General features: G+C 39.2%; 1 protein-coding gene across 1 annotated transcript; it reads left to right on the plus strand.

Moving 5' to 3' along the window:
* The first annotated feature begins 1,060 nt into the window (after positions 1-1,060).
* ahcy (adenosylhomocysteinase) lies at positions 1,061-11,225 on the plus strand. Its single transcript, XM_005724389.1, has 11 exons — positions 1,061-1,215; positions 4,110-4,300; positions 5,529-5,604; positions 5,860-6,012; positions 7,199-7,311; positions 7,707-7,914; positions 8,062-8,149; positions 8,251-8,368; positions 9,061-9,183; positions 9,360-9,431; positions 9,902-11,225. The coding sequence occupies exons 1-11, from the start codon at positions 1,188-1,190 to the stop codon at positions 10,031-10,033; spliced, it is 1,302 nt and encodes a 433-aa protein (XP_005724446.1). The 5' UTR covers positions 1,061-1,187; the 3' UTR covers positions 10,034-11,225.
* The last annotated feature ends 2,878 nt before the right edge of the window (positions 11,226-14,103 follow it).

Genomic DNA, 14,103 nt, shown 5'->3' on the forward strand with positions numbered 1-14,103 from the left:
GCTTTATGCATTGGTGTGCAGTCATGTTGAAACAGGGATGACCCCTTCTTGTTTCAACATGTTTCCACAAAGTTGGGAGCATGAAAATGTCTTTGGATGCTGAAGCATTATGAGTTCCTTTCACTGCAACTAAGAGGCAGAGACCAACTCCTGAAAAACAACCACACATCATAATCCCCCCTCCACCAAATTTTAGACTTGGCACAAAGCAGACAAGTTCTCCTGGCAACCACCAAACCCAGACTCATCCATTGGATTTCTGAACAGAGAAGCATGATTTGTCACTACAGAGAACACGTCTTAGTGGTGGCATGCTCTATACCACTGCACCCAATGGTTTGCATTGTGCTTGGTGATGTAAGGCTTGGATGCAGCCACTCACTCATAGAGACCCATTCCACAAAGCTCTCCATGCACTGTTCTTCAATTTGAAGGCCACATGAAGTTTGGAGGACTGTAGGGATTAAGTTTGCAGATAGCTGGTGACCTCTGCGCACTATGCGCCTCAGCTTCCTGCTCTGTGATTTTATGTGGCCTTCCACGATATAGTATATGTTTGCCTCCAAAAAACCTACAACTTTGTTTTCCCATTTAAGCATAAATTCATAGTTCTTGGAGACTGAGTTCAGCTGTTAATGCAGCCTTAAATTGACCCAATACAAAAATTATATAATTAAAAAAAACATATTTATTAACAAAGGAAAAACTTACAAGACGACCCTATTGAAGTTGTTATATAGGAAGAACACCGCAGTATGTGTAGGAATAACCGTGAAGCATCTGCCTGTGTGCAAAATGTTATTCAACTTTCGCAGTCGGCATTACACGAATAAAGTAGTTTACACTGTCACTTATCTAGAAACCAGGAAACCACCGACAGATTCCAGCCTGAACTTGCTTACACACTCAAACTTCTCGCCTCAAGACCTCATTTCACAATTGACTCGACGTCCCACATCACCCGTTACCCAATCAAGTCGTTTACGCGTGGGGCGGGAGCTCCTGCAACCAATCGGAGTTCAAAAGAGAAGCGCGTTGTAGTCGCCCTGTCGAGTGAACTCGCCTGGATGAAGCTTCGACGATAAAAACCGAGCCGTCATGTTTTCGTCCCTCCCTCTCTGCCTCTGTCCGTCGGCCAGGCTGCCGCTTCTCTCAACCTTACCGGAACGTAACACCACAAAACAACCATGTCTGAGAAAGTCCCCTACAAAGTTGGTCAGTGTCAATGTTTATTTTTTCTGCCGTACTTGTATATCAAGTTAAGCTAAGCACGTTCGCGGTTAGTTAGCTAGTAATGCGTTAAGTTTGCAGGTTGGGTAACGGTTCCCATAGGCGTTTAATTTAGTATAGAAGCCAACCGTATACCGAAATAAATGTTTTATATGCCTAAGACTTTTTTTTTAACTTATCCCAGACTTTGCAGGGCTTTCTGGACTCTATTACTGCTAACTTGCTAGCATGTGGTGAAACGTGTTATGTTATTACCGCAGTTTAGCAAGCTGTCCAGTTAATTTGTTGGTGTTTCTTAGTCATTTTAGCAGTAAACTTTTAGATTTCCTTTTCCCGATATGTGAATAAAACATACTTTGATTCATTTCTGAGAATGAATCGACATGTAACAGCCATACTTGCATCGGGCATGGGCTGCTCCGTGAACAGAAAGCTCATCCAAAGCCTCTGGGAGTTGTAGTCTATCAGTGGAACCGTAGTCGCTAAGAACCCTTGGCTCAAGCTGTGTTTGTAAACTGCACCTCCCGTGATGACTTGCGCTTCACCGCCAGTTTCTGCGTGAGTGACAAGAACAGGCATAGACAATGCTGCACTGAATGCGACTTGCAAACTAGTAACGGAAGCACTACACGTGGTGTTTGCCTAATGTTGATGTCAGGCCTCTATTGGAATACAGGTTTTTTGTTTGTTTGTTTGTTTTGATAGTTTTGTTTCCGAATTAGACGTGGTTCTCAGTCACAATTTGCTATAAATGAGCTGTTAATAAATTTGAACTGTGCTTCTATGTCTGCCATGAAAATAGACAATTGGTCTATTGAAATGCACCAAATGTGAACCACACCTGTCGTGGATGATATTCTGCAGCTGACTAGAAACAGAAGCTGTTAGGCAATGTCCCGCTAATTGATAGGCATGAGACGAAGTCCGCATGCAATCCAAGGGTCAAGAGTTTTAACACAATAGCCGAATCTGTTAATTTGTGATATAATAATATATGCAATAACACTCATTTACTACAAGTACAATTACAAATGGTTAATCAGTAGTTAACTACAAGCATTTAATCAGTACTGTCTTTTGTATTGTACACTGCCTTCCCAAGTGCTGCTTGATTACAAAAAAAATCATAACCACAGTCATTGTGGTCAGTAATTATATATAAATAACAATTCTTTTACAAACATACATTAAGTTTGGAGCAATGGTAAGTTTAATAAACTTATGAAAGAAGAAATGCACGTTTTAAGTTATTTCCTTGAACTACTAATTATAATTAAACAGAAAAAATAGATTCATGACCTTTATGGGAAAGCCATTGTCAAGTAAAAAGGTGTATTCATAGTTGAAACAACGAATTGTTGCAAAACTAGTTTTTGTGTTGTAGCATTCAAAATTAATGTATTGTTTATATTTGAAGTTAAAATGTGATTTATTGCACAGCCCTAACCAGAAGGCTATTGTAGTGGGTCGGCAGCTATGATTACAGTAACAAGCCAAAGCAGCCTGTTTCTGAGAGCAAGGCTGGTAGTGCTGCCTTATGTTATTAAATTATTATGACAGTGGTCAGAAAATGTATTTATAGATCTGGAATTTTTGCTGTGTATTTAAGTCTAAAACTAAAAGCAAGAAAAATTAGGTGTATCAATAAGGTCTTAACTAGTGGTAGGTTTCAAATATGCAGATGGCATTGTAGGGAAAACAAATCAGTGAACTTAATTTTAATGCCACTTGGCCATCATTGTTGTTGTCCCTCACACATTTTACACACTTAAAAATTTAGTTGCTTTCTTAATGGTAAAAGCAACAAATAATAATAAAAAAACCCTCCAAAAGCCAAAGATTTAATTTACTGTTGTCTGTGGCAAAGACAAGTATCAGATTCTGTGTAAGAAGTGCTCCACTTTTGAATAACCTCATTGTTGAATCCTAATATTTATGCATTGAGTTGTCAGAAATCATATTTATTTTACATGTAATGTACATGACATGACACATTCTACTCTTTGTAGGAATGGTTTGATATTAATATAGGCACATGGTTGTTCTGAAAGTGCACTTCATACAAAGCAACAAGAGGCTGAAGTGCTAACAAAGAAACAGGATCAAGAACAAACAGACTTTTTGTAGATTTACGTGCTCTCTGTAAAGATCTGGCTTACTTGGCGCATTCCAATTTGAAAAGGATAATCACACTTCCCTATTGCATGCTGTTCATGACATGATTTTATTTCCTCAGTGTGGCCAACTTGTGCAACAGCAGCTGTTATGAAAATGAAAGAAGGGAGTGTAGAGACAAACCGTCAAAAGTGCAAATCTGTTATGTCACAGCTGTGGTCATGTGAATTCTCCACCTACAACAAGATTATTAGAAAAGAAGATTATACAATTTTATATAAGAAATCTGTGCAGACAAAACTGGGTATGCACAGGGTGTTAAACTTGCACACAATTTTGCTAGTATTTTGGACAGTACAATTAAAACTATTAGATTTGCCTTTTTAAGACTTGTAAAACTGCAGTTTAAAACATAACAGAGTTGCTGATTTGCAAAACCACATCCTGATGATGTGGTTTTAGGCATTTACCTCCCCCCCACCTAGTTCTTTTTGAAAAATGGAACACTCCAGACAAATAATGTATGAATGTTATGAGTGTCTTTTATTTTTTTATTTTTTTATGTTAACAGGCATTTTGCTTAAAGAAAAACACTCAAGTTTTAAACTTTTGGACTTGAATAAACAGACCAAGTCTGATGCATATATGAGGCTTTACCTGACAAAAAAACATCCACCTGAGAATGCCAGACCAGAGAACAAGCTTATTGCATTAATCAGTTTTATCTTTGTACTCCTTTTGACAACCTGCGGTCTCTTTTCTAGCTGACATCAGCCTGGCTGAATGGGGACGTAAGGCCATCGACATGGCAGAGAACGAGATGCCTGGCCTCATGAAGATGAGGGAGATGTACGGTCAGTCCAAACCTCTAAAGGGAGCCCGTATCGCCGGCTGCCTCCACATGACCCTGCAGACTGCTGTTCTCATCGAGACCCTCACTGCCCTCGGAGCTGAGGTGACATTTAAAAGCTGCCTTTTAGTATTTATTTATCAAGAGAGCTTCCAGTAACTTCACCTACATTGTGCGAGGGCACATATGCCCTCTTACTTTCTGCATTTAGACATAGTAATGTCTTTTTGAGAACAAACTGTAGGTCCCTTTAAAGTTGATGCATATAGATCTGTCAAAATCCTTTATGTTGTTTTTCGATAAGACTGTGCAGACCCTCCAGACAACTACAGTAGAGGACACATTAATTGATTCATTTATTGGTACAACCCATCTGGAGTCTGGCTTTTCTCCCCCTCTGTGTGCCTCAAGGCCGTGGTATCTTGTTATCATGTTGGTTTTATCTCTCTGACCACAACTGGTCTTGTCCTGCAAGAACCTGCACCCTGAGACCTAGCAGAGAACAAATAACAATCTCCCCTCCCCCCCTTTTTTTTTCTTCTTCCCTGAATTGGTTTTACTCTGTCTGCATTGGTGGTGACTTGACTTACAGTCAACTTTGCATATTTAAAACTGTTAGTAAGGGTATTGAACTGTAGATGGCAGCATTGAGTGACATTTGTTCATAAGGTAATAGCCTTAAGGTTTATTTCTAACAACTTGACTTCAGGAAAAATCATGTTTTGTGTGCACAAAAAACCTACTCTGATTTATTATGTAATGTTACATTATGAAAGGGTGAATGTGATGATTGGAAAATCTCAAGTTAAAAATCAACGAAGGCTGCTAAAGTTTATCTAGATGTGCTGAATGATTTTCTCACCAGGCGTCATTGCATGTCATTGTGACTGATTTACTGCCCCTTGAGGCGTTGCAGCCCAACTGTTAGTGTTGCAGCTGTGTCATAAGGTGGCAGAGAGAGACTGGTGGTAGTTTACACTGAGACTCTAAAACACATTGGAACTCAGAGTTATTCCCACCGACAGTTGAGTACACAGTGTGCTGTAGCTTGCTTTAGTTGGACTTTGGTTTCCGTTATCTACACATTTCTGTCCAAGTAAGAATCCTGCCAGAAAACCAGTTAAATGCACTCAAAGCCAGCAAGCTGTTATTTATTAACATGTCACTTTACACGTTGTTTATAAAATCAATTAGCACAGAGGTTCATCAACAGCTAGGTTACCTGGGTTCATGTAAATATTTATTTCATAGATTGTGTTGATTTCCTGGTTAGTGTGTGTGATTGTAGCTTCATTTGTTTGTGCCTAAACTGACCCAGATTCTTCCTCCTCAGGTTCAGTGGTCGAGCTGTAACATTTTCTCTACTCAGGATCACGCTGCTGCTGCCATCGCCAAGACTGGCATTCCAGGTAACACACACTGACAAGTTGAAATGAATTGGATAATTAGTCTCAGAACTGACTCATTTTCTGCAAGCATTCTTAAATCTTAGATTTTTTTAAATCTTGGAAGTGACAGTTAGGAGGAAGTACATGCTCTTAAGAGCTTTCCAAAGCACCATGTGTTGTTTTAAATACATGACAAAACTGCCAGGACTTTTTAATATACACACCTGGATTTTAGAAATAAAGCACGTTACTAAATATATCTCTGTCCATCTGTAGTATATGCCTGGAAGGGTGAGACAGATGAGGAGTATGTGTGGTGCATTGAACAGACCCTGTACTTCAAAGATGGTCAGCCCCTCAACATGATCCTGGATGATGGAGGAGACCTCACCAACCTGGTCCACACAAAGTACCCTAAATTGCTGGCAGGTTGGTTTTATGCACCTACACTCACGGTGTAAAATGAAGCTGCTATTATTATTCTTAAGAAATCTTGCATGAATCAATCTTTCTTTGAGCTTTTGGCCACTGCATACAGCAGCTGCGACACATTATTTTAATAATATGAACACTGATGGGTTTTTTTTTTTTAAGCATTCTTATTTTTCATGCAAGTTTTCCAAGCTCTTAAGTTCTTCATGTAGAACTCCCTTGGACTTGTTTGCTCGTGGTATAACAATAGTTTTGCTCTTGGTATTGTGCAAGACTTGTTTCCAGTCAATGATCCATTATCTTAAGTGTAGTGGGAAAATGCTAAAACGGGAAGGGGGGGGCTCAAGCTCTTTTTGCACTTTAATGCACGTAGTTTTACTGCCCCTTGAGGCGTTGCAGCCCAACTGTTAGTGTTGCAGCTGTGTCATAAGGTGGCAGAGAGAGACTGGTGGTAGTTTACACTGAGACTCTAAAACACATTGGAACTCAGAGTTATTCCCACCGACAGTTTCACATAAAGGTGTACTGCATGACCAAACATCCTGTTAAAATCCAGCTGTCATGTATATACAGAATAATAGTGGCTTTACAACTAAAGAACTGAGAGAGGTACTTTTACCCTCAAAGTCCCAATAATGTTCTATTTGTTGTTTGTGAACATTTTTCTTCATTGTGTGTTCATTTTTCACCACAGTAAAAAAATCCTGCACTTCTATGGTAAAACATAAAGGAAAATATGTCTTTCATTCCTGCTGGTGGGATTTGAAGATGCAAAAAAGACTGCTGGTCACTTGATATATGACCTTTCAAGATGAGTTTATGGTATCTTTCACTAGTTTCAGGTCTTGTTTTAAAACGGCATTAGGTTAATGAACCTAATGTTCTTTCAAAGTGTGAATCCCTTCTGACTGATTGTATTGTTTTTGTATAACCATGCAGTGTCCTTAATTTCTCAGTGATAGCCAGCAGTTGCTTATGGTTATGGCCAAAATTCTCAAAAAAATCTGTAAACTATGTACAGGGTACACCAAACCACTTAGAGGTTAGTTATTATGTACATTATTTTTGTGGCTTGAAAACATCTATAATAAGTCTAGTGCATGACCAGTTGTGGTCATGATTTATTCGTCACGGTCAAAGTTTATATAAAGTTCCAGGTTTTTAAGCAATTTTGTATTTCTAGGTATCCGTGGCGTGTCGGAGGAGACCACTACAGGTGTCCACAACCTGTACAAGATGTTGAAAAAGAGCGAACTGAAGATCCCTGCCATCAACGTCAATGACTCTGTCACCAAGGTGAGCAATCCTGAGCTTTTTAATCTCCAGCCTATCATGTATAAAAATATAAACATCCCTCCTAGTGGACTTATTCATTCATGCAAATATAAATATGTTAAGTAGTTTATAAATATGCTTGATTGAATTGGTCTGTAAAATGTGTGACCTTGTGAATATTTATCTGGTGATCTATTTTTCTCCATCCTATAGATTTGAAGATAATGGAGTAGTTGTAAAATATTATCTGTTTATGAGGTGAATTACTTTGTATACAGTAATGATATGGCTAATTGAATGAGTTTGAACTAGATTTTCAGTTAATAACACCAGCCTGTCAGCTTGTATTCTTCTGCCTCATTTCAGTCTGGAACAGCCTCTTTATTCCATGTAATAACATTGTTTCCCACCCACAGAGTAAGTTCGACAACCTGTACGGCTGCAGGGAGAGTCTGATCGATGGTATCAAGCGAGCCACAGATGTGATGATTGCTGGTAAAGTTGCAGTGGTGGCAGGTTACGGTGATGTGGGTAAAGGCTGTGTCCAGGCTCTGCGAGGATTCGGCGCTCGTGTCATCGTCACTGAGATTGACCCCATCAATGCCCTTCAGGCTGCTATGGAAGGTAGATGAGGATGACAAAACTGTGCAGTACTTAAATAATGGGAGCAATCATTTTTAAGCTGTTGGGAAACTTGCATATTATATATGTTTCCTTTAAAACAAACAGGTTTCTGTAATTGAAACGGTGCTTTTCTCCTCTGTCTTGCAGGTTATGAGGTTACAACCATGGATGAGGCCTGTAAGGAAGGAAACATCTTTGTCACCACCACTGGCTGTGAAGACATAATCATGGGACAGTATGTTTGACCAACTCTCGTGTCTTTCAAACAGTTTAATTGTTTTTGAGTTTTCTTACACATTTAAAAAGTGGCTTATAAGTCAATGTGTTTACCTTCAGCCACTTTGAGCAAATGAAAGACGACTCCATTGTTTGTAATATTGGACACTTTGACTGTGAGATTGATGTCAGCTGGCTCAACAAAAATGCTGCTGAGAAGATCAATGTCAAGCCTCAGGTAAGAACAATGACAGCTACTTAAAGATTCTAGAGAATTCTGTGTTTTTGGTTATAGAGTATATACTAAAATGTATATTAAGATGGCATTACTGTTAATAGGATGTTGGTGAATGTTGAAGTGTTCTGTATTCTGTTGCTTTGTGTGTTAGTCATGAGGGGGGTGGCCAAAATAGTTCTCCACATGGAAAACAAGCACACAAACAAACAAACAAAACCCAATATGAGTTAGGTTTTTTTTTTTTGGTTTTTTTTTACTGCCCCTTGAGGCGTTACAGTCCAACTGTTGGTGTTGCAGCTGTGTCATAAGGTGGCAGAAAGAAACTGGTGGTGGTTTACACTGAGACTCTAAAACACATTGGGGACTCAGAGTTATTCCCACCAACAGCTTAACATAAGATGTTCAAGGTTCAAGGTTCTTTATTTGTCACATGCATAGTTATACAAGTATAACACACAGTGAAATGTAGCCTGACACGCTCCTCGACATGTGCAAAAAAAAATAAAAAATGTACTGCAGCTGTCATTTTTTTAATCACCCTGATACATGTGTAGTTGTAGGAGCTGGCTAAATATTCAGGTAAAGCCTAAGCGAGGACAGGGAGACGTTACACAACACAAAGGATGAGCAGATGTCTCCTGCTATGTCTAAACTGTGCCTGCACAGCTGCTGATTCTCCTCCGACTCCTCAGGTTGATCGCTATCGTTTGAAGAACGGTCGTCACGTCATTGTCCTGGCAGAGGGCAGGCTGGTTAACCTGGGCTGTGCCATGGGACACCCATCATTTGTCATGAGCAACTCCTTCACCAATCAGGTACTCAGGCTGAGTCAGCGATGCTACAGAAAAAAATTATTATGTATGCTGTAAACTTTCATCTGTAACACTAGAATTGTATTAACATTTGGAACTTTGAAACAAAGTCTTTGAAACAAAGTGATAACATTATAATTGTTTTGTAGTCTTTATTAAATCCAAGTTCTCTACTGTAGGTGCTGGCTCAGATTGAGTTGTGGACAAACACTGCGAAGTACCCTCTGGGAGTCTACTTCCTGCCTAAGAAGGTCAGAACATACACTGTGATAATACTGCTTAAGCTTATGCAGCACGTGCATTGTATCTGGTTTGCACTTTGTTGGACATGAATAGGAAATGTCAGATATTTACTTAAACTAGAATCTTCTTTTTTTTTTTCTTAAGTCAAATTTCTTTAGATGTGTAAAGACATTGATTTTCAAACAGAATTTATTTTTATTTATTTTTTTGAGTGAAGAGCAATTTTATATACCTTTATTCAGTAATTTATTATATCTTAAGATGTGATCAAAAATTACCTCTGGGACTAAATAACCACTGCAAGAAAATTATCTCTTCTGAAATTCTAAGTTTCTGCTTGTTAATATTTTCAGGCAGACATTAAAGCATGAAGGATAAATGTAAAAACCCCCAAAACTAAATAGGCAAAAAAGAAAAATAACTGGAATCTTTTTTTAACATGTTTTTGCTCATTTATTCTTTATTTGTGTGCCTGTAGCTGGATGAGGAGGTGGCAGCTGCCCACCTGGATAAACTGGGAGTGAAGCTTACCAAGCTGACAGAAAAGCAGGCCAAGTACCTGGGCCTGCCCACCGAGGGGCCCTTCAAACCGGACCACTATCGTTATTAAGCTCCCCTGCAAGTCTGGGGAAGAACAGAAGAAAGAGGAAGAGGTGTGGCCAGAATGGTGTTGGTGTTTGGTGGGTGGGAGCACTTGAACCATGTTGCACTCTGGGTGCTGTGTTTGGTTTTAGGCTGGACAATAGCTCAGTGATTCAGGGATACAGAGACATTTTTCTTCCCCTCAGACTGTAAATGAAATGCTAAAGACATTAATTCACAAGTTGCATCTGGCAATCCATTTGGTGATGCTGACGTTTGAAAACGGTACCCTTAACGGTAGCTTCTGCTAACTAGCGAGCGTTGAACGACTCGCCTCTGGTTGAAGCTAGACTTTAGGTGGATGCCATTTTACCACCAAAGCTTCCATCAGTAGCTTTAAATGGTTAGTTTTTTTTTTTTTAAAAGAATAAATGGATGAAGCTGTGGAAGCTTTTTTTTTTTTTTTTTTTAATCTCGTCTTATTCTGCTCTGACACACCAACACACGCCAAACTCTTCGGCTATCTCTCCTCTTTCTCGCCCATATTCTTCCGAAACGCCATCAAGTGCTACTGCTGTTAAAGAGAATTTCTCTTGCTGGTTGTCATTCCCTCTCTGTTTATGGAATAAAACAAATCCTCATACTTTTCTATCTAAACTCTTCTCTCTGTCTCATAGCGGCTCAAGGTGGAACATGATGGGACAGGTTTTTCTCCCGCATCTTAAGCCAGGCAAATGTTTGGCCTAATTCCAGTGTGTTCACACTAATAATGACATGTGTTAGCACTTAATTAAAAACTGCACTCAAGCTGTCTTAACAAAACTGGGATCGGTCCTGAAGCGATAACCACTCATCCAGACTAATCACTGAAGTCAAGAGGCAAGCCGCAGCCAAAGTAATCAAAGTACCACCAAAGCACGTAACGTTTTTGCCTGATTTAGGAGTCCTTTTGATGCCTCATTTTATTCCTTTTGATGTAATTAATGTAATTCAACTCGAAGGGCCAAAGTGTTTGCAGTGCCCCACCTTCTCAACTCTTTTCGTTACGCACTATGGCCAGTTAGGTTCTTGCAATGCTGGGTGTAAATGGATCACGGTGAAGGTGAAGTGCCCGTCTTTTCCCCTCAACGGTTAAAGCCTCAATGCAGGCTTTACCTGCTTGTAAGTGGATTAATGTTGAAACTGCCAAGTGACGATTAAAAAAACAAAAAGGAAAAACATGCCGACTCTGAATTCTTTCTCCTCGTATGGTTGTAAGGTGATGCATCTCTCTGGAGGGGGGACTATTTATATTGGGTTGAAAGGTCGGGTCAAGAAAACATTTGGCTGAAACACCCGATGGCTTGTTCGTTGCCTGTTTTAAATTGATATTAAGCCTTTTTCATAACCTTATCTGTGTTTAATATTGCAGCTATGACAAAGCAGGTTCTAACCATAACAAAGTTCTTAGTTTAATCCATGCTGTGATCTTTCACTAAACTGAAACAAACCTTTAGGGTTATTCTTGGCTCAGTCAGAGTCAGGAGGGTTACCACACACAAGCGCGATTGATTGATATACAGTAAAAGCAACAAGTCCTTTTTGCCTTATTTGACAAGTACATTTTTCACTCTGGCCAACTGATAGCCTACTGTATTACCATGTTTGAGTAGAGCAGCAGATAATTAAAAAATTCTTCACTTGTGTGTGTATATTACAGTCCTGAGGATTTTTCATAGGGTTGCTAAAAAATTCCCAAATGAAGATAAAACTGTCCTCCTACCATTGTCTGTGGTATAACTCCGGTCCATATTTCTAGGGTCTTAGCAGATAAATTGCTTGTGACCTAAATGAGGTTTAAATAAATTTTTAGTTGTATGGCATAAATACTGTGATAATCTTTCCTAACAGGTTGGCAGGAATGACCAGTTAAAAAAATAAATGAACGATAAATTCAAGCCTCATAGTTAAAGCAATCCACGTCCCGATGCAGCTCATTGCCCCGAGCACAGCTAAACCACAGGCATTCGCTCTAAATTTTTCAAATTTGCTTACATGCTAAAGGGGCGACCTGGGGTGTGGGTGTCCAACCCCAAAAAATGAGTGTAGTTAGGAGTCACACAAGGAGGCCTGATCCCCTTACCTGGGAAAAATGTCTTCTGCATCATTTTAAATATATGTAATGTGTTGAATATAATAACCAGTGACAGCTCTTGTGCTAATCACATATCTGAAACACTTTTAAGTGATAGAAAAACGCCTCCCCTTTCAACTGCTTCAGTGCCTGTCATTCTCTAGGTCCTTTACTTTTTAAAGGTGAATTTGCAGAATGCAATAGTGCCTAGTCTGACAGCTGTGGTTGGCTCCACTATCTTGTTGGTAAATCTTTTGTTCCTGCTAGTAATGGACATCATTGCAGAGCAGTTGTTTTATATTATAACATGATGAATTTTTGGAAAAGACACTGTGTGCTCTGGCCTCACAGTCCAAACATGCTCCCTACCAGCTGAAAATCCAGATAAGATCGTCTGCTGTACAAGTCCTCAAGGCATCAGTCACAATGTTTATAAAAAAAAAAGACTATAAAATTGAGTTAGCTGACACAACACAACCAGATGTCAGATCAGCAGACCTAATGCAGATTTAAGTACTTAAATCATTTTCAGAGTCACTTGACTGATTGGATTAAAAAAAATATCAAGAGGCAGGATAAAAGGACCTTAAGGTGACTGTTGGGGCAAACGGGGATGAAGGAAGCTCACCATGTATAATGTCAGTCTGCTGTTTTGAATGCCACCTGAGGTTTCACCTGATCTGCTTTAAAAAAAAAAAAAAAAAGAAGTTCTCCAGTGGCGTGGAAGAGCTCATTTAAATCTGTTTTATGGAGACCTCAATCTCTCTCGAAGCCAAATTGTGACACAAGATAACACATGACTTGAGATATTATTGGAATATAGACTGTTCTGAAAACACGATCTTGGACTGATAAAACACACAGCAGTAAGAGACACTAAAGCCCTCTCCAAAGTAAACCTCACGTTAAGAATTCAGTGTGTATGAAACGGTTTATACGTTTTATTCAGTTGAACCAAAAGCGACCATATTCGGGGTAAATAGCTGATCTAAATTTACAGCTAATGCCTGCATGTTGCCTCCAAGGGTGCGATGCACATATGTATACCTGTTAATTGGTACGAATAACAGTCTGGTAAAATGCCAGAATTTCACTTAACCAAAACTGAAGCATAAACGTCCTGTGTGGTCTGTACCTTACAGGAGGCCAGAGTATTTGGCAGATAACTCCATGAAAATGCTCTAAAGATGCCAACAACACATATATGGTGGAGAGTTCCAGTTCAATGATTTAAATTAGGGAAAGTGGAGCACTTCAGAAGCACTAATGAGGACGGCTATCCCCTGGGTCAATGCACAAAGCACCCTTTACTTCTGATATGCTTATTCTACTTTTATTGCATGGTTGGATATTTTTACTATTATTTTTTTTTTTATCCTGTTGTATAGTTGCAAGTATCTGTACTTCCTGGGTAACAAATGTATATGTTGCTCTTCTACTAAGTGGTATTTGATAGATTAACAATAAAGTATTTTATATACACCCACCAGCTGTCACGCTTCATGTGAGACTAAAGACCAGTTTTCCCCATTGTCCCTCATCCCACACATTGAAACAATGTCCCACATTTTGATTTGCTCTACTTTTCAATACTTTTATAACATCTGGCTTTAATCCAACAGTTGTGAAGAAAGCCAGGAAAGCTTTCATCGCAGGTTAACCAGTCACTGATTTTTGTTGCCAATGTTATGACCAGCAGGGGAAATTCACCACAAAGTCACAAGCTCTGCAAATTCTAACACAAAGAAAAAGGAAATGTAGCGACATCAAAGAATTGTAAACTGTTTACAACTGGGTGATTCGACTGAAAGACGATTCCCAAAGCATTTGTGGTCTTAAAGAGATGTACAGATGCATCCCTTTTGAAGCCCAAATATTATTACCAGATAGAATAAAAGCTTTAATAACACTTAGCAGATTTAACAGTTGCTGGTACAGAAAAAGAGCAGAAATAATTGGAAGAAGACATACCCACAAGAATAAAT

Source organism: Pundamilia nyererei, unplaced genomic scaffold (genome assembly GCF_000239375.1).
Source record: "Pundamilia nyererei isolate P.nyererei 1_Seehausen unplaced genomic scaffold, PunNye1.0 scaffold00012, whole genome shotgun sequence".
Lineage (NCBI taxonomy): Eukaryota > Metazoa > Chordata > Actinopteri > Cichliformes > Cichlidae > Pundamilia > Pundamilia nyererei.